This window comes from Humulus lupulus, chromosome 5 (genome assembly GCF_963169125.1).
Source record: "Humulus lupulus chromosome 5, drHumLupu1.1, whole genome shotgun sequence".
NCBI classification, from domain to species: Eukaryota; Viridiplantae; Streptophyta; class Magnoliopsida; order Rosales; family Cannabaceae; genus Humulus; species Humulus lupulus.
In genome coordinates, this window is record NC_084797.1 from 23,758,283 (window position 1) to 23,779,114 (window position 20,832).

Sequence of the window (20,832 nt, forward strand, 5' to 3'; positions counted from 1 at the left end):
GGCCCTTGGTTCGGGTTGAGAAATGATCTGACGGATGGGGTTTAGTTTTAATATTGGTGGCAAAAAGGGGTTATGTGAAAGGACATGTGCAGAGATAGGGAGTACTTGAGTACTCTTGGTGTGCAATCCCTGAGTGACGCATGTCCATACTCGAGTGTGGTAGATGACACATTTTTTGAAAGGTGAAGTTCAAAAGTTTCCTTCTCCTAGGATTTGAACCAACACTTTTGAGGGGGAAAAATGTTACACCCAAATTTTGAAATCATCATAAATGAGCCTCGAAATGTAGGCTCGTAAAGTGTAAGCTCGAAAATGCCAAGTAAGGGCTCCACACTTGTATAAATTAATATGTTTCCTGATTTGTTCCTATTGGCGATCGAGCACCAAATAAGAAGGTTCAAGCTTAAGCATCAAGCTCGAAAGGATGGTTCTTCTCCTAAGTATTTGAGAGCAATTCGAACCTTCATTGCAAACTCGAAAAAGGTTGATCTCCGAGGGTTAGGCTCGATGATATTGCTGGCTAAGGGTGAGGCTAACCAGAATAACGAGCTCGTGATGTTGGTCGATCTCGAAAGTGTGTAAACTGTATGATCGAGGTCGGTAACCTAGTTTGAACGCGATGGTTGTTAGGAAATCCCTATTCCTTGGGGATTTTTTGTTATATGATAATAAATCCCGATTATCATGGGATATTGCATTATTAATATATTTAATTATATGTATTTCAAATTTGAATTGTAACTTCCCGAAATAAAATGGTAGATATTTTGTTAACCAGTCTATAAATAGGCTGGAGAATTTCATTTGTAGATACGCACAATTGGGTATTGAGAATACTCTTCTAAATTGCTTTGTGAAAGCTTTAAGAGAATACCACCACTCAATACTATTGACTCGTGGACTAGGCATATTTTAACTGATAAACCACGTAAAATCCTGATTGTTCTTATTTATTTTCTTAATTTTGTGTTTAGTGCTCTTCAGATTTAAGCTGACGAAAAATGAAGTCAATAGGTAGATTGTAAACATGACTTAAACTTAAATAAAATTAAATTACTAAATAATTAAACAAATTAAAATAGGATATTTTTTATATATTTTACAATGATAATTATTTTTAAACAATAAAACCCTACATTTTATAACTTAAATAAAATTTAATTAAACTTAAACTTAATATTTTATTAAACATATAATATATAATATTTTGTTGTCACTACCAAATTCAAAAACTAGAACAAACATAAACTTAAACAAAAAATAAATTAATTAATTAATTAAAATAAGATATTTTATGGATATTTTATGATAATTTGAATAATTAAATCATATTTATTTAAAAATAATAAAGACATACATATCATTTTTTATCTTATAAATTTGTGTGATAATTTGTTTTTTATCAAGTGATTGAAGCTTTTTTTCTTCATCAAATTCACCACAGGACATTGCGAAATACATTAGAAACTAAAAATAGTTGATGCATGTATACTAGTGTCTATGTTAAGGTTTGAGATTCAGAACATAAAATGAAGAAGAGGAGAAGACGAAGTGTATTATCATATTTGAATAAATGGTACAACAGAGTATATATACACTTGAAGAAAGAAGAGAGTGGTTATAACCACTAGTTACAACACAAAACAGATCATAACAGAGTAAGTAAATCAAGACTGCTGAGGTGTCTTAATAGCCCCCGTCAAACTCATGGTTGAAAGAGCTTCAACTGTGAGTTTGTTCTGAAGAAGTGAAAATCTGGAGCTCGAAATTGCCTTTGTAAGGCAGTCTGCAATCTGGTCAAAGGCAGATACATGGCGAACTTCAAGCTGTCGTTTGGCCACCTTTTCTTGTACAAAGTAGAGGTCAAGTTCTATATGCTTAGTCCTAGCATGTAGAACAGGGTTGGCAGTGAGCATAACGACACTTTGATTATCACACTAGATAAATGGAGGCTGTGGAAGGGGAAAATGAAGTTCGGTGAGTAAGGATTGCAGCCAGGTGATTTCAGCAGTGGTGTGAGCTAAACTACGGAACTCAGCTTCAGTGGAGGATCATGAGATTGTCTATTGTTTCTTTGATTGCCAAGCTACAAGATTGGTGCCAAAATAGATGCAGTACCCACTGGTGGATCGTTTGTCATCAGGGTCAGTGGCCCAGTCTGCATCATAAAATCCAATAAGCTCAAGGGATGAAGATTTTTGAAGATGAAGGCCATAGTCTACCATGCCCGAGAGGTACCTGAGTATGCGTTTAACCGCTGTCCAGTGACTCTGCAGGGGGTTATGCATAAATTGACAAACTTTATTCACGCTGAATGCAATCTCTGGGCGTGTTACTGTCAAGTACTGTAGTGCCCCAACAATTGAGCGATAATATTGGGGACTCTCAACCGAATCACTGTTGTATGCTGATAATCGAAGGCCTGCATTCATTGGTGTGGAGTTTGGCTTAGAAAATTGGAGCTTAGTGCAAGCTAGCAAGTCTTTGAGATATTTGGACTGGGAAAGATGCAATCCAGTTGTTGTGTAAGTCACCTCAATGCCAAGGAAGAAGCTCAACTCACCAAGGTCTTTCAGAGAGAATTTCGAATTCAGGTCCGAAATAAGAGAGGAAATATAGGCAATGGAACTTCCAGTAATTAGAATATCGTCTACATAGATCAAAACTAAAGTGATAGAAGCAGAGGTAGCACAGTGAAACAGAGAATGATCCGATTTGGAAGCTATGAAACCAAATGAAAGAAGTGCAGAAGTCAACTTTGCGAACTAGGCCCTAGGGGCTTGCTTAAGGTCGTACAAAGCCTTATGTAACTTGTACATGGCGTGAGGTTGAGAGGCATCTTCAAAACCAGGTGGTTGGACCATAAACACCTCCTCTGAAAGATCTCCATTCGAAAAAGCATTGTTGACATCTATTTGATGAATTTTCCATCCTCTGGATAAGGCAAGAGTTAGAACAACTCATATAGTGATGGGCTTGACAACGGGGCTAAAAGTCTCTGAAAAATCGAATCCGGGTTGTTGATGATACCCTTTTGTGACTAGGCGAGCCTTGTACTTGTTTAAGGAACCATCTGGATTTTGTTTCACTTTAAATACCCATTTACAACCTACGGGTATTCTCCCCGCTGGAAGAGAGACAAGAGACCATGTACCATTTTTTATTAAGGCCTGCAATTCCTCTGTCATAGCTGTGGTCCAGTGGTCATTCTGGAAAGCATCCTTTGATGTTTTCGGGACTATAGTAGACATGAAGACCTTGGGTTTGTGAATCCCACTCTTAGCTCTAGTTTGCATAGCATGAGTGCTTGCCACTGTTGGAGTGTGTGGAGGAGTAGCTGTTGGAATAATGGCTGTAGTGATATCAATATCAACAAGAGCATTATTTGAATCTAGACCTACATCAACAACATCAATAATCGATTGAACAACCAAAGGGTTAGAATCAATATTAGGAGATAATGGATCAGAAGTGGATATGAGAACATGTTGAGGAAGAGTAGACTCGGATGAGGAGGGAGGGAGGGAAATAGAATGAGAAGAAGACATTGCAAGTGGTGGGGAAGGAGAAGTGGTGGTATGAAGCAGGGGAGGGGAGGCGGAGGGAAGGTGTATGAGATTGGGGGAAAGAACACGAGAAGAGGCTTTCTAAAGCGTATTTGAGGAAAGAGTTTTCATCAAAAGTAATATCACGAGATAAATAGATCCTTCCTTCTTGACTGAGACATTTATAGCCCTTATGAACAAGGCTATAACCAAGAAAAGTGCAGCGGGTAGATCTGAATTGAAGTTTGTTTTTATTATATGGTCTCAAGTTTGGATAGCAAGCACATCCAAAACCTTTAGAACTGAATAGTTGGGTGGTCTGTTGAAAATGACTTGAAAGGGAGTTAGAAGATTGAGTGTAGGAGTTGGTAAATGATTAATAAGGTAGGCTGCAGTACAGAATGCTTCATCCCAAAACTTAAGAGGCATTGAAGCATGGGCAAGAAGAGTTAGACCACATTCCACTATATGCCTATATTTTCGTTCTACAGTGTCGTTTTGTTCATGAGTATGTGGACACGATAGTTGGTGTAAAATACCATTAGCACGAAGGAAAGGATCAAATGCTTGGAATTCACCACCACCATTAGATTGAATGGCTTTGATTGGGGTGTTAAACTGAAGTTCAACCTGCTTTTTGAAGACTAGAAAAGTGTCTAAGGCCTCAGATTTTGATCATAATAGATAAATCCATGTATATCTACTATAGGCATCAATAAAACTGATATAATATGAGTAACCACAACATGATGTGTTAGGAGAAGGACCCTAAATGTCTGTGTGTATGAGTTGTAATGGAGAAGTAGAAGTTGTTTGAGAAATAGGAAATGACAATTTATGAGACTTTCCAAGATAACAAGCATTGCAAAAATCAAAAATAGTTTTATTAATGGATGAAAGATTACATTTATTTAATACTCTTTTTACAATTTTGGAGGATGGATGGCCAAGGAGACCATGCCAATGTTGATACAAGTTAGAAGAACTAGAAAGTGAAAGTAAAGCTTGAGAGGAACTAGGATGAACAGAGTTGAATTGCAGCGGAGATGAGTGATTTTGAAGGCTCGAAAATGACTTTTGAAGGTCGATTTGAGAATGGTCAAGGACATATAGGCCACGATCAACAGTCCCAGTAAGGAGTGTCTTCTTGGAATGCTTGATCCTTCACAAAACAAGAATCAGAATGAAATTCAAAGAACACGTTATTATCGTTGGAAAATTGAGAAACACTTAGGAGATTCTTTGTAATTGAAGGAACATGTAAAACATTATGAAGAATAAGGGACTTAGATTGACAAGGAGAAACAAAGGTGGAAGAGCCAACATGCTTAATATCCAGACCTGTACCATCACCAACTAGTATTTGCTCCTGACCTTGGTAGTCAGCTCCATTTTGAACATTGTGAACATCATTAGTGAGGTGATTCACGGCACTGGAGTCCGGATACCAGTTCTGATCTGCAATAGTATCAGGGGGAGCAACAAAGGCTTGCATAGCGGGACCAGTAGAGGGGGTTGAACCTGGTGCAAGGGAAGAAGAGCCATAGAAAGATTTATCAGATCTGTAAAAGCATTGAAGGGTTGTATGACCGGGCTTGAAGCAAAGTTGGCACACAGGTTTGGTGGACCATGAGGGATTAGACCAGCGACCACCACGAGAGTTGTTGCTACAGCCACCTCTGGGAGCATATCCACCACGAGATTCACCATCATAAGAGCTTGGTGGAGGACCGCCGTGATATGGATGTTGATGACCGCCAAAAAAACCATCACGAAAATTGGTGTAGTCACCTCTGGAATTGCCAAAATTACGTGAGCTACCATGATGTGAAGTAAGATTGGCTTCCCCAACAACAATATCAAGTTCTTGAGCATTCTTGTCATTGCGAACCTCTTGAGCCATGAGAAGTGCAATGCCCCAACTCCAGGGACCGTTACGGTGTGCCTTGTAAACAGTGCTAACCTCGCTAATCGAGTCATTTGGACAAAATCGTGGACTAAGTACGATTAGCGGTTTAGGGATTAAACATTTTGGATAAGTTGTAACGTTTCACTAGAACGTTTAATATATACATTGGGATCCCGAAAATAAAGTTTCAGAGTTTATTACAGAAAATATATACAACAGGCCGTTCTAAGCGGCAAAACAGGGTTCAACCTTAGTTCCACTTTAAACCTCGTCCGTGGCGGACGAGCAGCTGCATATGTACACGTCATCACCTAAGCTCTCCAACTCAAGGATGGTCCAACTTCCTCTTGCCTTTACCTGCACCACGTAGCACCCGTGAGCCGAAGCCTAGCAAGAAAACACAGAATAACATGATATAATATCAACAATAACCATAATAACCACTCAGGACTATCAGTCCAAGCAAATAGGTGACAATAGCCAAAAGTCACAATAATGAGCATCGCTCCTTCTAGCCATGTGACGATAGGATCACCAGGGCTTAGCTGATAAGTGATCTTTTCATAAGTTTGATTAGGATAGGTGCATGGTGAATGGTCACCAACATAACCTTCCTCCCGACCCTAGAGTCGTGCAATGGACAACGTCCCCTGGCCATGTGACAAACAGTCACCGAGGTCATATACCTTGGCCATAAACATCTGGTCATAGACCAGGCAAGCGCTTATAAGTTCTCATTGACCTTCCGGTCGGTCCAGCACTAATACCCCATATGAGTCATTCAGTGCCGACCTCGATTAGATCTAATCTTTAATTGGCCCGGCGTTCAAACGCACTGCCACTTCTGACTCCTGGGTCGGTAAAACACGACCAGTGCTCAGCCCGTGGTGAACGTAACTAATAAGTCACAGCTTCACAGGCAGATCTGGCACCATTGTCGATTCTGACTAATAAGTCAGCGCCATACACAGGTAAGCCATGCCACTAAACATATATCACATGTCCAATATTCATAAACAAGGTATCCAGCATGCTTACTTAAAAGATATCAGTACAATTAGGATATCACACCCAGTACACAAAGCATGTCCTAATCACATGTTTCTCATGCATCATATGCAATATATCCAACAATCCAACATGCACCAATAATAGCCATGCATGTCACATTTAACAGTCAACCAACATGCATCAAGAATAGTCATGCATGTCATACATAATAATCATCCAACATGCATCATAGTAGCCATGCATGTCATACATATTAATCAACCGGCATGCACCAATAATAACCACGCATGTCCCATATACACAGGGTGCAGTTTTCTTACCTCAAAGCCGAGCTAGAACGACCCTTGAGAACGATCAACTTTTAGTCATTTAGCGGTCACCTAGTCATAACCAAATATAAGGTATCATTAATAAAAATGATAACTGAGGGTTCCCAAACCAAATCCCAGCCCCCGAGACCTCAAATACTACCCAACCGGGTACTAGGTCCAACCTCGAGGCCTATGGTTTGAATCCTTAAGCTAAAAACCACTTTTTAGCAATTTTGGCCTTAAGGGCCGCGGCCCCCAAAAGCTGTGCCAGACGCGCATGGGCCGCGGCACGCAAAAACCGTGTCGCGGCACCCAGCCCAGATTAGCCTAAGCCCCACACACGAACCAGATTTTCAACCCTGCACTTCCCCTCTCAAACCAGACCTTCAAACCCTCTCTAAACCTCTTCCAAACATCTAATTGAACCCCCAAACAACATCCTTATCTCACTCACACCAAACCCCAATCAAACTAACACTAAAACCCCCTTTGATTCACACTTTCCACATCAAAATCCATGAACTAAAAACTAAAACGAAAACAGAGCATAGCTTAAGTTCAATGATCAAAACTTACCTTAAAACTTGTTTGAACTTCCCTTACAAGCTGAACCAAGTCCCCAACCTAGCCTTTAAGTTCCTCTAGCTTGAATTACCACCAAGAACACAAAACCATCAAAGGAGGCAATGGAGGAAGTGGTGTACGGGAAGAGAAGAGAGCAAACCCCTGTTTTGTTCTGTTTTATTCTACAGCCTTCAGCCATTTAAAACAAGTATATCCACCCCTAAAATGACCAAAATGCCCTTATACCATCCAAAGCCTCTTAAACCAATCCAAGGGCAAAATTGGTACTTCTAGCTTAACCCGTTAATTATAATTAACGCTGCCCAATTCCCGCTAATCTCAAAATCCTCAAACACCAATAATTCACATCCCGTTACCCTAAAATCCCCGGTAACGCTATAATCACCAACAACACTCCGAGACTCACCCCGAGCCCCGAACTAAACCCGCTATGACTAGACCGAACACTTGCATCTCACGATCGTCTCATGTCGACAAGCTCGAACCAATCCACCTTATAATGTGGCTATATTAATTAATCACCATCACGCACCCAAAATATACAATTACGCCCACAGTGGCCAAATTACCAAATTACCCTCATAATTAGCATATGAGCCCATATGCATGCATTCACCATCATATAATAATATAATTCACGTAAACATGCATATAATCATTAAATATTATAATAAATCAATTATGGCCCTCCCGGCCTCCTAATCAAGGTCCCAGACCTTATTAGGAAAATTCGGGGCATTACAAGAAGGGCTTCGATTTTAGCTACAGAATACTCCTGGGTTCGTGTATTGATGGAGGTGATGAAAACTACTTCGAATTCTTTGCCCAAGCCATTAAAAATGGCTTCAATGTGATTAGATGGAGGGACTTTGTGGCAAATGGAGGTCAAGAGATTGACAAGATTCTTGATCTTGAGAAGATGTTGACTGAGAGACAGAGAGTTCTTCTTCGTGTTACGGAGCTGGGTCTTGAACTGGCTAATCTTTGCTCGAGTTTGAGCTGTGTAATACTCCTGCAAAGTAGACCAGAGATGAGCAGAGGTGTCATTACCTACCATTCGTGTGAGAATGGGTTCCGATATTGACGAGATAAGCCATGAGAGTAGCAATTGGTCCTGGGCCTCCCAATCTTGGTAGGTAGAAGAAATATTGTTGTTTTCACGATTTTCATTAGAATCGTATTTTGACGGAATGGAATCTAGATCGAAGTAACTGGTGAGTCGGTGTCCTTTGACGGTGGAAAGGACCTGATGTTTCCATGGGAGAAAATTATTGTCATCCAATTTAATGGAGAGAGCATGTTTGAAATTGACAGTGACTTTCGGAGTCGAAGGTTGAGCAACCATGGCGATGAGGGAAAATGATTATGGGAAGAAGAAGATAAGGAGTAGAAGAATCAAAGAATGAAATAGAAACGAAATGGGGAAGCCGAAGAAACAAAGGATCGGCTTAAGAGCATAGAAGCGCTGATACCATGTTAAGGTTTGAGATTCAGAACAGAAAATGAAGAAGAGGAGAAGGCGAAGTGTATTATCATATTTGAATAAAAGGTACAACATAGTATATATACACTTGAAGAAAGAAAAGAGTGGTTATAACTACTAGTTACAACACAAAACAAAACATAACAGAGTAAGTAAATCAAGACTGTTGAGGTGTCTTAATAGTCTACATTATGACTTAATCTATTCTTATTTTATTTCTTTTATTAATTTCTTTTTAAATATTATTATATTTTATATATATGTCATGTAGTCATGTAAATATATATATCTATGTTAGCGTTGTATTTAGATGTCATATATATAGAGATTATTAATAGAAATATTTATATATACTATAGAACTATAATTCATTTTATTATATATATATATATTAAAAAAACAGTGAACTCGTTTTTATTAAAATTATTGAGAATGTTTACAATTTTAAAACTAAGCAAATGTGCATTGCAGATGAAAATATGTGAGACTCAATATTAAATTGTGTAATTCCGTTTTTTATGATTACCAACTTAATTATTTAAATTAAATAATTAATTGTTGAACTGTTACAGAAATGTTTAAACAGAAACAAAGACTGTTTGAACAGAAACCAGATATGTTTAAACAGTTTGTGACCAGAAGATAAAAACGAACATAAAGAAAAGAACACACGAATTTTTACGTGGTATCAGCAATCTTTGCAGATTGCTACTAGTCCACGAGGCCACGCTCAGAGAATGAAATTTATTAGAAGAATATCTGAATGATTACAAAACCAAATTGACTTATACAAATAAAGACTCCCTCTTGAATTTGTCGCTGTTATCCAGATTTCCGGATAGCGTTTAGATTGATGTCCTCGGGGAAGCAGAATTATCGATGTCTTTCACGGTAGGTGACCAGAGCTCGTGGATGGACAGAAAGGCTTCGCCTCTCCCGATTAGTGTCCGGATTACTCTTCCAAGCAAACACAACACGGAAATCCGTCAACTCTCCCGGACTCCCGAAGGGGTATCCTTCGGGGAAGCCCCTTCTAGGAGAAGCTCTTCGAGTGGCCTCCGCGGAAACAGGTCCGTGCCTCGCACGGAACAAAACCAAACGGTCGAGTCCTGGAGGAGGCATATTTGGAATGATATCCGCCTGACACAGGATCCCGCCTGACACGCCCGTCAGGTCAAAGCCGCACACATCCCAGCACGCCTAAGGGTACCTTTTCGCCTACTGTTCCGCTGACAACTTGGAAAAGACGGCTGACTTTGTGTGTTCCCCATACTTTCACGTAAATATACCCACATAGAGCCTTGTAGCCATGCTACTACAGTAATTGTATCCCCTATTTATGGCTGGTGTAATTAAGACTCATGTACGTAGAGAAAAACCCTAATCCGAAACCCTAGCTATAAAGACCCCTTCATTTTACAAGAAGAGGGACGGCCAACAAATCACATAGCAAGAACTCTGCTAAAATCTCTCTAGCTTCTTCTTCTTCAAGAGAACCCGAGAGAAACATTGTGAGTGTGTGAAGTTCTTGTACATCAGCCATCTTACTGTAATCCTTTCCAAGTATAATAACATCGACTCGTGGACTAGGGCTCGTTAACGCCTGAACCACGTAAAAACGCTGTTTGTTTAGTTACATTTCAGCACTTTTGCAGTTCTTATCTTTTTATTATTCTGTTTGTATTCGTTTCTGAAAAACTCGGTAAACATTTTGGTGCTTTCATTGAGAGCTGTAGGAAGTTGTTAGTCAGCTCTTTTTCTGTGTACGTTTTTTGTATTCACTTCGTGCTAAAGAGATGGTGACTACGAGAAAATCCGCTGTTGACAAAAATGCTACGGTCAACCCCGATACTGCGATGGAAGATGTGGTGCAAAGCGAACCCTTGGACTACCAAGGTGAAGACCCGACATCCTACCAGGATCGGGTCAGTACCGAAGATACAACATACTTAGAAGACGAAGAAGAGTATGTCCAAGACGGTTATTACAAGGACGGCTGCTACTATGAGAAGGACCCAGAACTGGTCCAAGTAGCCGAAGAACTGGAGGTCACCAAAGCCAAGCTTGCTGAGCAGGAGCGCCTCTCCGAAAAAATGCAGCGCATGATGGAGCGCCTCCAAAGCAAGTTCGGAGACCTAGGCGACTCGGACGAGGACGCCTCTGTTTTAGGTGGTGCTGATGCCGCTATGTCGGATCCAGCCGCTGCTGGACCATCCAAAGCCGCCCCTAACAAGGGCAAAGAAAAAGTTGGAGAGCCTGTACGCGCTGACGCCCCTGCACCTCCTAAAGGCGTGAATCACAAGGCCGACTGCCCCCCCCCCCCCCCGCGCGCAGAAGGTCTCTGGCGCTCCTAAGCCCAGACGTCCTTCAGCCCCAAGGGGGCACTCCGTGCCTAAAGGGCCCGGTGCTAAGGCACCCAGGCCTAAGGGAAGGAACAACCGCCCCAATTCCGTCAACCAGGACGGTCGGGCTGCGAACTCGCACTCCGAAGATAGCTGGTCCACGGTGGACCTAAGAAGAAGGTTGGAGGCCAAGTATGAAAAGGCCAAAGGAGAAAAGGCCCGGCCTCGCGGAGATGACCTCCGAAATCATATTAATGACAAGCTCCGGGGACGTGACCTCCCGGAGAGTGATACGAAGAGGCTCGAGGAACAGATTGCTGCCTTGACCAAGCTGGTCCGGAAGCAAAGTGGGGCCCTGTCAGACTCTGAGGAGGAAGACCCGGAACCATGTATTCGGAGGATCGCGGAAACGTCCCTCCCGAATAACTTCAAAATGCCCCACATAGAATTATATGATGGGAGGACAGACCCGCGTACCCACCTAGCTAAATACAACAAAATGATGCAAGTGGCGCGTGTCAGTGAGGACGCCAAATGCATGTGCTTCTCACTCACCCTTACCAATTCCGCGGAGGACTGGTGGAAAAGATTAGCTCCCGGATCAATCCACAGTTGGAAGGAGCTACAGTCCGCGTTCAGGAGGCAGTTTATTGCTGCCCGCGACCACGACATGGAGGTTGGTTCCTTAACCAACATCAAGCAGCAACCCACTGAGAACCTCAAAGCTTTCATTCAGAGAATGATGGAAGCTGCTGCAAAGACCAAGGTCAGCGATGACATGAAGCTGATCGCCCTTCAATCAGGCCTTACTGTCGGCTCCCTGCTATGGGGGGAAATGCAGAGGAGACGGGCAGAAACGCTGTCCGAATTCATGTCAAAGGCTCAGGGAATCATCAACCTTGAGGATGCCTACCAGCAGGCCTTTGGAGTTCCCCCAGCTCCAACGCCTTCCGTGACTGCGCCGAGCTTTGCTTCGCAAGCTCCCGCACCAGCCCTCACGCTTCCAGGAGCCCAATTCACTCCAAGTGTGTATGGGCCTTCCGCGTCTGCTCAGACGCCGAGTCAAACCCATTTCTCTGGGTACGGAGCTGTACAAACCGGATGTAGTATCGCTCCTGGCATGCCGCAGCCGCAAGCGGAAGCCCCAGAACGAAATTTGAGCCAATCGCGGAGCAAACGAAGCGGAAGAAACTCCAACCGGGGAGACCATTCAAAGAAGCCCCGGAAGGACTATGAGCCCAAGTTCACGGAATATACCAGTTTGATAGACTCGCGAGAGAATGTCTATCGGGCGACCTGTAATATGGTCAACTACAGGAAGCCCCCGAAAGTGTCTCACGGAGGAAGGCGTCCGCGAGACTCCAATAAAAGGTGTGAGTTCCACGGAGACGTGGGGCACACCACGAACGAGTGCCTTCAGCTGAAGGATGAGATCGAGTCCCTGGCAAGAGCGGGACACCTCGGTCAGTGGGTGAGGATACCCATTATCTATCCCGGACAGAGGGTAGTTCACGGAGTTGCATATTCCCCGGGACAGAGGGGGACCGCTAGCGCTCCTGGAGCCGGTCACCCCCAAGCTCCCGGGTCTCAGTTCCCAGCGCTTCCTGCTCCAGCCGCTCCGGCACCCATTGCCTTGTTGGCTCCAGGGCCTGGCAACCCATACCCGCCCGGCCTTGCTCCGCCACCCGTTGACGGACACGTAGCCACCATTTCCGGAGGACCGCACCTTGCGGGAAGCACCCGCAACTCCCAGAAGAGGTACTTGAGGGAGTTAGAACACACCGGGGAGATGTGCGCCTTGGTTCAATCACCTGCTCAACGTCCCCGAATGATGGATCTTCCCATCACCTTCACGGAGGACGATGCTCGACATGTGCACTTCCCCCACAACGATCCCCTCGTGGTGGAAGCCCAGATTGCCAATAAGAAGGTCTCACGGATCTTGGTCGATAACGGAAGCTCCGTAAACATCCTCTTCAAAGCGGCCTTCCACGCGATCGGATTAACCGAGACAGACCTGGCCCCATGCCCCATCCAGCTTCAAGGGTTCAATGGGGACGCACTCATGCCAGTAGGCAAAATTCAACTTCCAGTCACCCTCAGAGGAGAAAGCGACGCTTGTGCCTTCAAGCATAGCACATTCGTGGTGGTCGACTGCCCCACGGCGTATAATGTCATCTTAGGCCGACCGGTCCTAATCGATTGTGGGGCCATAACCTCGATACGCCACTTATGTTTGTAGTTTCCATGCGACGATGGGCGTATTGGCACCCTCCGAGGAGACCAACGAAGTGCACGGAGCTGTTATAACGTCTCCGTCCGATCCGTTTACACGGTCCAAGAGACGTTTGCTGCCATTCCTTTGGCGGAAGAATTACCAGAAACTGGGGGTGCTCAGGAGGCATACTTTGACGAACTCGACCCAAGAGTGGGAATCGAGAAAGCAATAGAGCCGATGGAGGAAGTCGAAGAGGTGATCCTCAACCCGGGAGAACCCACCAAAGTCATTCAGGTGGGGAAAAACCTGCCGTCGGCCATTCGAGATAAGATCGTGGCCACTGTGAAGGATAATCAGGATATCCTGGCATGGTGCCACGCTGATATGACGGGGATTAATCCCAATGTTGCGTGCCACGCACTCAACATAGACCCATCTGCAACTCCAATTCGCCAAAAGAGGAGGCCGTTGGACCCAGTGAGGGCCGAAGCCGTCAAAGCTGAAGTGGACAAGTTGATGTCCATAGGCTTTCTCTAGGAGTCGCACTATCCCGTGTGGTTGGCCAACCCAGTTCTGGTCCCGAAACCCGATGGGTCCTGGAGAATGTGCATTGACTTCACGGACCTAAACAAGGCCTGCCCGAAAGATTGTTTCCCTCTTCCGCGAATCGATCAGATGGTAGACGCTACTTCCGGGTACGAACTCTTATCCTTCATGGATGTGTACTCCGGATACAACCAGATCAAGATGCATGTCGCGGACCAAGAACACACCAGCTTCCTCACGGACAAGGGTGTCTACTGTTACGTGGTCATGCCTTTCGGTTTGAAGAATGCTGGGGCGACGTACCAGCGTCTAGTAAACAGAATGTTCAAGGACCAACTGGGGAGGAACATGGAGGTGTACGTGGACGACATGTTGGTAAAGTCCAAGACCTCCGAGGACCACAGTGACGACCTTGAGGAAGCTTTCGCCGTGATCCGAAAGTACGGGATGAAACTGAATCCAAAGAAATGTACTTTCGGGGTCTCGTCTGGGAAGTTCCTCGGTTTCATTGTCAGCTCCCGCGGAGTGGAAGCCAACCCTGAGAAAATAAAGGCGTTCATAGATATGCCTTCCCCCCGGAAACATAAGGATGTCCAGAGCGTTACCGGAAGGATAGCTGCTCTCAGCCGCTTCATATCCAAGGCCACTGACAAGTGTATCCCCTTCTTCAATGTGTTGCGAGGAAACAAGAAGTTCGAGTGGACCCCCGAATGCGAAACAGCCTTCCAACACCTCAAAGAACATTTAACCCGAGCTCCCATTCTGTCCAAACCTGTCGAAGGAGAGGCGTTGTTCTTATACTTAGCTGTGACTGAGCACGCAGTGAGTGCCGCTCTCGTCCGGGAAGATGGCCGTATCCAGCTCCCTGTGTATTACGTAAGCAAGAGGTTATTGGACGCCGAGTCCAGATATTCAATGATCGAGAAACTCTCCCTCTGCTTGCTAATTGCTTCACGGAAGCTGAGGCCATATTTCCAGGCGCACACCATCAAAGTACTCACCAACCACCCTCTCCGACAAGTCTTGCAGAAGCCCGAGTCTTCTGGCAGATTGCTTAAGTGGGCCATGGAACTGAGCCAGTTTGACGTCCACTACCAACCACGTGTTTCCATAAAAGGTCAAGCTCTCGCGGACTTTATTGTGGAATGCTCGGGAATGAATGACCTCCCGGAAGATCCTGTCCTGGAACTTCCCACATGGAAGGTCTATGTAGACGGAGCCTCAAATGAAAAAGGAGCTGGAGCGGGGGTCATCCTAATATCTCCCCAAGGGCATCAGCTCCAGAGCGCCATCTGTTTCGCGTTCCCAGCATCCAACAACGAGGCAGAACACGAAGCCATGTTAGCTGGATTACGACTGGCCAGAGAAGTCGGAGCCCAAAAAATCGAAGTATACAGCGACTCCCTACTTGTGGTAAACCAAATATCTGGGGAATACCAGACGAAAGGCGAAAGGATGGCTGCCTACGTGTCTCTCTCCTGCGACCTACTGCAGCATTTCAAAGGCTACCAAATCCGCCAGGTCCCCCGGGACCAGAACTCACTCGCGGACACGCTGGCCAAGCTTGCAACAGACCCGGAGATTGAACAGTATGGCTTAGTCCCCATCGGGCACTTAGAAGCCCCCAGTACTGAGACACGAAGGATAAACGCCATCATCGACCATTCCCACTCCTGGATAGGACCCATCCTCAGATTTCTCACCACCGGAGAGCTCCCCACTGATAAAGCTGACGCAAGGAAGCTCCAATATCAAGCTCCCCGATACGTGGTTATGGATGGAAAGCTTTACCGCAGGGGGTTGTCCATACCCTTCCTTAGGTGTGTTTCCGGAACCGAAGTCAGCACCATCATCCATGAGGTTCACGGAGGCTTCTGTGGCGATCATACCTCCGGGCTGAGCCTCTCCAAAAAGATCCTTCGACAAGGATACTTCTGGCCCACCATGAAGAAGGATTGTGTGGATTATGTCAGGAAATGTGAGCAGTGCCAGAGGTACGCCAAGGTTCCGCGAGCGCCGCCTACAGAAATTACCCTAATGACCAGCCCCTGGCCGTTCGCCGTTTGGGGCATTGACCTAGTAGGTTCCCTCCCAACTGGAAAGGGTGGAGTGAAGTATGCCATAGTCGCGGTAGACTACTTCACCAAATGGGCTGAAGCTGAACCTATGAACACGGTCACATCTAAAAAAGCACTGGACTTTGTCATCAGGAATATAGTGTGTCGTTTTGGGCTTCCACGAAAAATTGTGTCCGACAACGGAAAGCAATTTGACAGTGAACACTTCACGAACTTCTGTGCTTCGCATGGAATTATCAAAAGCTTTTCCGCAGTCGCCAGACCCCAGGCTAATGGGCAAGTGGAAGCTGTAAACAAAATATTAAAGACCACGTTGAAGAAAAAACTCCAAGCCTGCAAGGCTCACTGGCCGGAAGAACTTCTGCGAGTACTTTGGGCCTATCGCACAACAGAGAGAACTTCGACGGGGCACACGCCTTATTCCATGACCTTTGGTTGCGAGGCCGTCATCCCAGTAGAAACTATGATCCCCTCTCACAGGCAAGATACCTACGACCCTACCCGGAACCATGCCCTTCTCCAGGAGTCCTTGGACATGATCGAAGAGCTCCGGGAGCAGTCGAAGGTCCAACTAAAAATGTACCAAGGCAAGATAGCCCGACACTTTAACACGAGAGTCAAGAGCCGTACATTCGAAGTTGGGGATCTTGTCCTACGGAGAGTATTTCCTGCTACGCAGGATCCGGGAGTAGGAGTCCTCGGACCCAACTGGGAAGGCCCCTACGAAGTCCAAGAAAAAGTGGGCCATGGGACGTATCACTTAAAGAGACTCGACGGATCTAAAGTCCCGCGCGCCTGGAACGCGGAGCACCTCCGCCGTTACTACCGGTAGGCCCCAGACCATCCAGTCGGAAGTCCTTGGTGAAATTAGCAAAAGTGAAAAATGTGGAAATAATCCTCCCTGTTGTAAAACTCGCGCCTAGCAGGCTAATTTAATGAAACACGGAGAGATTCACTCTGCTTTTACTGCACTTTTTATCCCTGTGTTCAAAGCTGCGTTTAAACAAGTGACCACGCGGTCCGGAGACGTCCGGACCCCACGCTCACTTGGGGGGGTATACATGGCTAAGGCATAGCCATACGCCCCTTGAACAAAACGTACCCAGAACACCACTTATGTGCTAGCATTGTGTTTGAAATTTTTAAATTGTTTGAAATGTTTAAATTGTTAAGCTTAGGTTTATTTGTTGCCATGAACATGCTTGCATTACGTGTCATATGTGCATTATGTGCTTATGTGAAAATTGCCATGGAAATGCCTGCCAGTATGTATCATGAAAATTATCTCCTGTGTAGCCCAGCGATGGACAGGACTGGGGGTTGAGGCACGTTCATAGAGCTACGCCAAAACACCCCCAACTCCCTGACAAGTCCTTTGCAGAATACTCCGCGATCGCTGTAGAGCTTTGCTTCGCAAGCTCCAGCTCCGGGTCCCGCAAGGCGAAAGATGGCAAGATCCGCGATCGCTGTAGAGCTTTGCTTCGCAAGCTCCAGCTCTGGGTCCCGCAAGGCGAAAGATGGCAAGATCCGTGATCACTGTAGAGCTCTGCTTCGCAAGCTCCAGCTCCGGGTCCCGCAAGGCGAAAGATGACAAGATCCGCGACCGTTGTAAGCCTTGCTTCGCAGGCTCCAGCTCCAGATCTCACAAAATAATGCATGGCGAGCTCCTCGACCATTGCAAGTTTCAGCTCTAGGAGCAGACATGGTCGATTCCCCACTCACAGCAGGTCTTGCTTCGCAAAGCCCCTGCTCCGGGATCACACCTGGTGGGCGTGGCGATTTCCCCGACAGCAACGAGCCTTGCCTCGCAGGGCTCCATGCCAGGTCCCTGAAGTCAGCCACCATGAGGTTCGCAACAACAGTTAGTTTTGCTTCGCAAAGATCTAACCTTAAGTCTAGCGACGCTCACCAAAAGAACTCCCGTTCCAAACCATGGAACGGCTCACCTTAGCAATCCCAGCGAACAGTATAACTACAAGTCCCGGGATTGGCTATTTGCCTTAGGAAAGCTAAAATACGGTGAAAGGAGCCTGGCCATTGGAACCAGGAAACCTTCGTAACCTAGAAACTACGTGGGAAAAGACATCATCCGTTAGAGCTTCAAGTGGGAAGTGCATAGGTTTTGGCCGTTGGAACCAAAACCTCATACGCCCCTACAACAGTTTCTACCGTATAAAAGTCTACCCTAAGCGCAAAGATAAATAAAGAACTCGGCAGAAAAGAAAGGAGAATGCTATAATTATGGCAAATATGTCCGCAATGAAAAACTCAAAATGAAAAATAAATTAAAGATAAAGCCCTTTCAAGCATTGGGGGTAACTGCAGCTTCCACGACCGCGGCTTCGGGGGCATTGGCTTCAACTGAGGCTGGCGGAGTCGGCTCATTGGAAGGCGGAACTTTGTCATGAGAAGGTTCAGAGGTCCCCGCCTCTCCGGGATCTCCCACCTCAGGAGCTCCAGCATGTTCGTCAATGTTGTAAGTTTGGACGTACGCCTCTGGGCCTTGATCCCACACGAGTAGCTTCTCCCTCATGGCTTCGGCATCATCTCCCAGATAGCCTAATACCTCCGAGTTCACTTTCCAGAGTTGATGCATGAGGACCACATGCGATATATTAATCGTCCTGTTCAGTATCACCTCAGCATCCTCCTTCTCCTTCAAGCGCTCCGCCTCGGAGGTTGCCAGCTGTGCCTCCGCGACAGTTAGTTGAGCCCTCAATTTTTCCATTTCGGCCTTGGAGGCATCACGCTCCCCCTTAAGAGAATCAATCTCCTTGCGCTGCTCCCTATTCTGGCTCAGCACGGATTGCTTCTCGGTCACATGCCCCCTGGCAGTGAATTGCAAGGCCCCGATTTCTTTATCCTTCTCGGCGAGCCCCAACTGCAGCATAGACACGAGATCCCTGCTCCTCTTATGGAGTTGCTCCTCCTCGTGCAGCTTACTCTGAAGAGTGGAATATTCCTCTTGCTGCTTAAGGAGGAGATCATTTTTTGATTGCAAGCGAGCTTCCAAGGTATCCTTCTCCACCCTGGCTTGGGACAGCTCTTCCCGGAGCTTGGAGTTTTCGGCCTTCATCCCATCCGGCCGCTGTCTAAACTTATTCTCTGCCTTGGCCCGGTACTCTTGGTATTTGGCAAGATATTTCTTGTCCGCCTCTTCCTCAGCCGTGCGCCGGGCCTGATCAATCTTCTCCGAAGCCTCCAAGGCCTGTTGGGTCAGTTTCTGCTTCTCCGCCTCCAAGGCCTGGCGAGCCAGCTGGCTCTCCTCCAGTTGAACCAGAACTGCACCCACCTCCCGGAACGAACGTTCCGCGATCATAGAGGCCTACAAGGAAAGACAACAGAATGAGCTAAAGCCGGACCAAAAGACAGATGATCCCAAAAAACAACAACTGACGGCTTACCCCGGACAGTTGCTGCTTCACAGCGTGTGTCAGCAACAGCGGATCCTTACTGCTACTGATGGCCCATTTCTCAGAATTGAGCTCGCACAAGCTCAGGGCCATGTCCTCCATCATCTCAGCTCCGAACGGCGCCAATGCACGTCCGAGCCTAGGCACCAGCCTCTTCTCCAAGGCTGGACCATCCAAAACCGCTCCGGCCGGGTGAAGGGATCTCACCACCTCGGCCAGCTCAGCTCTCTTCACAGCAGACAAGTTATCTGCCCTTCCCTGAGTAACAGCCTTCTCCGCCTCTAACCGCCTCTTCAAAAAACTATCGGCCCGTCTTACACCCTCCAGGAGGGCAGCGGGGAAACTGGTTGGCTTCCGTGGGAAGTGGAACTTCAGGCCAGGCAGAGGAAGGTTGGTTGTCTGAGAAGAAGGAGACCCCGGAAGGGTGGACCCCCTTTGGGCTGGAGGAGGAGGCAGACAGGGTATTAAGGCCCCGGTCTGTTGCTTTTGCTGCTGCGGCAGCAGAAGTAATTGCCCTTGTTGCTGCTGCTGGTTTGGATGTTGTTCTTGCTGCTGCTGTGACGTTGGTGATTGTCTCTGTTGTTCTTGTTGCTGCTGTTGTTGTAGTTGTGGTTGCTGTCGTTGCTGTTGTTGTTGCCTTCGACCAGGAGAAGAGTGTCTAAGGCGTTTCTTCTTAGCGCCCTCAGCATCTTCTCCGGGACGCTTGCTCACCCCAGTTGTCTTCACGGGGAACACAAGCCCTTCCCCGTCGCTGCTGCTACTCGAGACCATCATAGTCTCGGAAGGCCCGTCAGCAGGAGACTTCTCTACCCCCGGAGACGCTTGCGCCTCGCCACTTGTCTTCTTGGGGGAGGCAGCTTTACCTCCCCTACCAGCCTTGGTCTTCCGTCCTTTCCCCGTGGACGGGTCTTGGCTGGTGGCAGCCTTCTTAATGAGCAAAGTAACCCTCCCCAACATCTTGGCTTCTGGATACTCTGCAAGAAACGTACAAAGCAAGGTTAACGAACCAACAAGCAATGAGAAAGAAGATAAGCGGAAGAAAAGACAATCAACAACATAAAAGCACAAGCAAGCCCGCCAGCAGGGAACAAGAAACAAGAAAAAGAAAAGTTTGAAAGGGACGACCATGCACGAGAAACGTGGATGGCCTTCCCCGAGCAAAATAAAACACCGCTTCCTGCTCCAGGAAGCTCCAGTACTCCTTGAAGTCCGGGAATGACATGCTGAGGGAAGAAGGGTCAACCATGATGACACCTTCTGGCAGACTACCGTCACTCAGACACCCGAGGAGCTCATCTACCCTATCGCAATATTTGTCAAAGGGTATCCTACGCGGATCTAGCCTAAGGAAACGGGGATCAAACCCCATCTGAGAGGTCCGGGAAACCTCA

At 46.2% G+C, this 20,832-nt stretch overlaps 1 protein-coding gene across 1 annotated transcript; it reads right to left on the reverse strand.

Moving 5' to 3' along the window:
• Positions 1 to 2,063: 2,063 nt before the first annotated feature.
• Positions 2,064 to 2,432, reverse strand: LOC133778962 (uncharacterized mitochondrial protein AtMg00810-like). The gene has a single exon (XM_062218971.1). It carries the CDS (start codon positions 2,430 to 2,432, stop codon positions 2,064 to 2,066), a length of 369 nt encoding a protein of 122 aa, XP_062074955.1.
• Positions 2,433 to 20,832: the final 18,400 nt, after the last annotated feature.

Excerpts from the sequence above, each read along its gene's own strand:
- LOC133778962 (XM_062218971.1), bottom strand. The coding sequence starts at position 2,432 with ATGAATGCAGGCCTTCGATTATCAGCATACAACAGTGATTCGGTTGAG.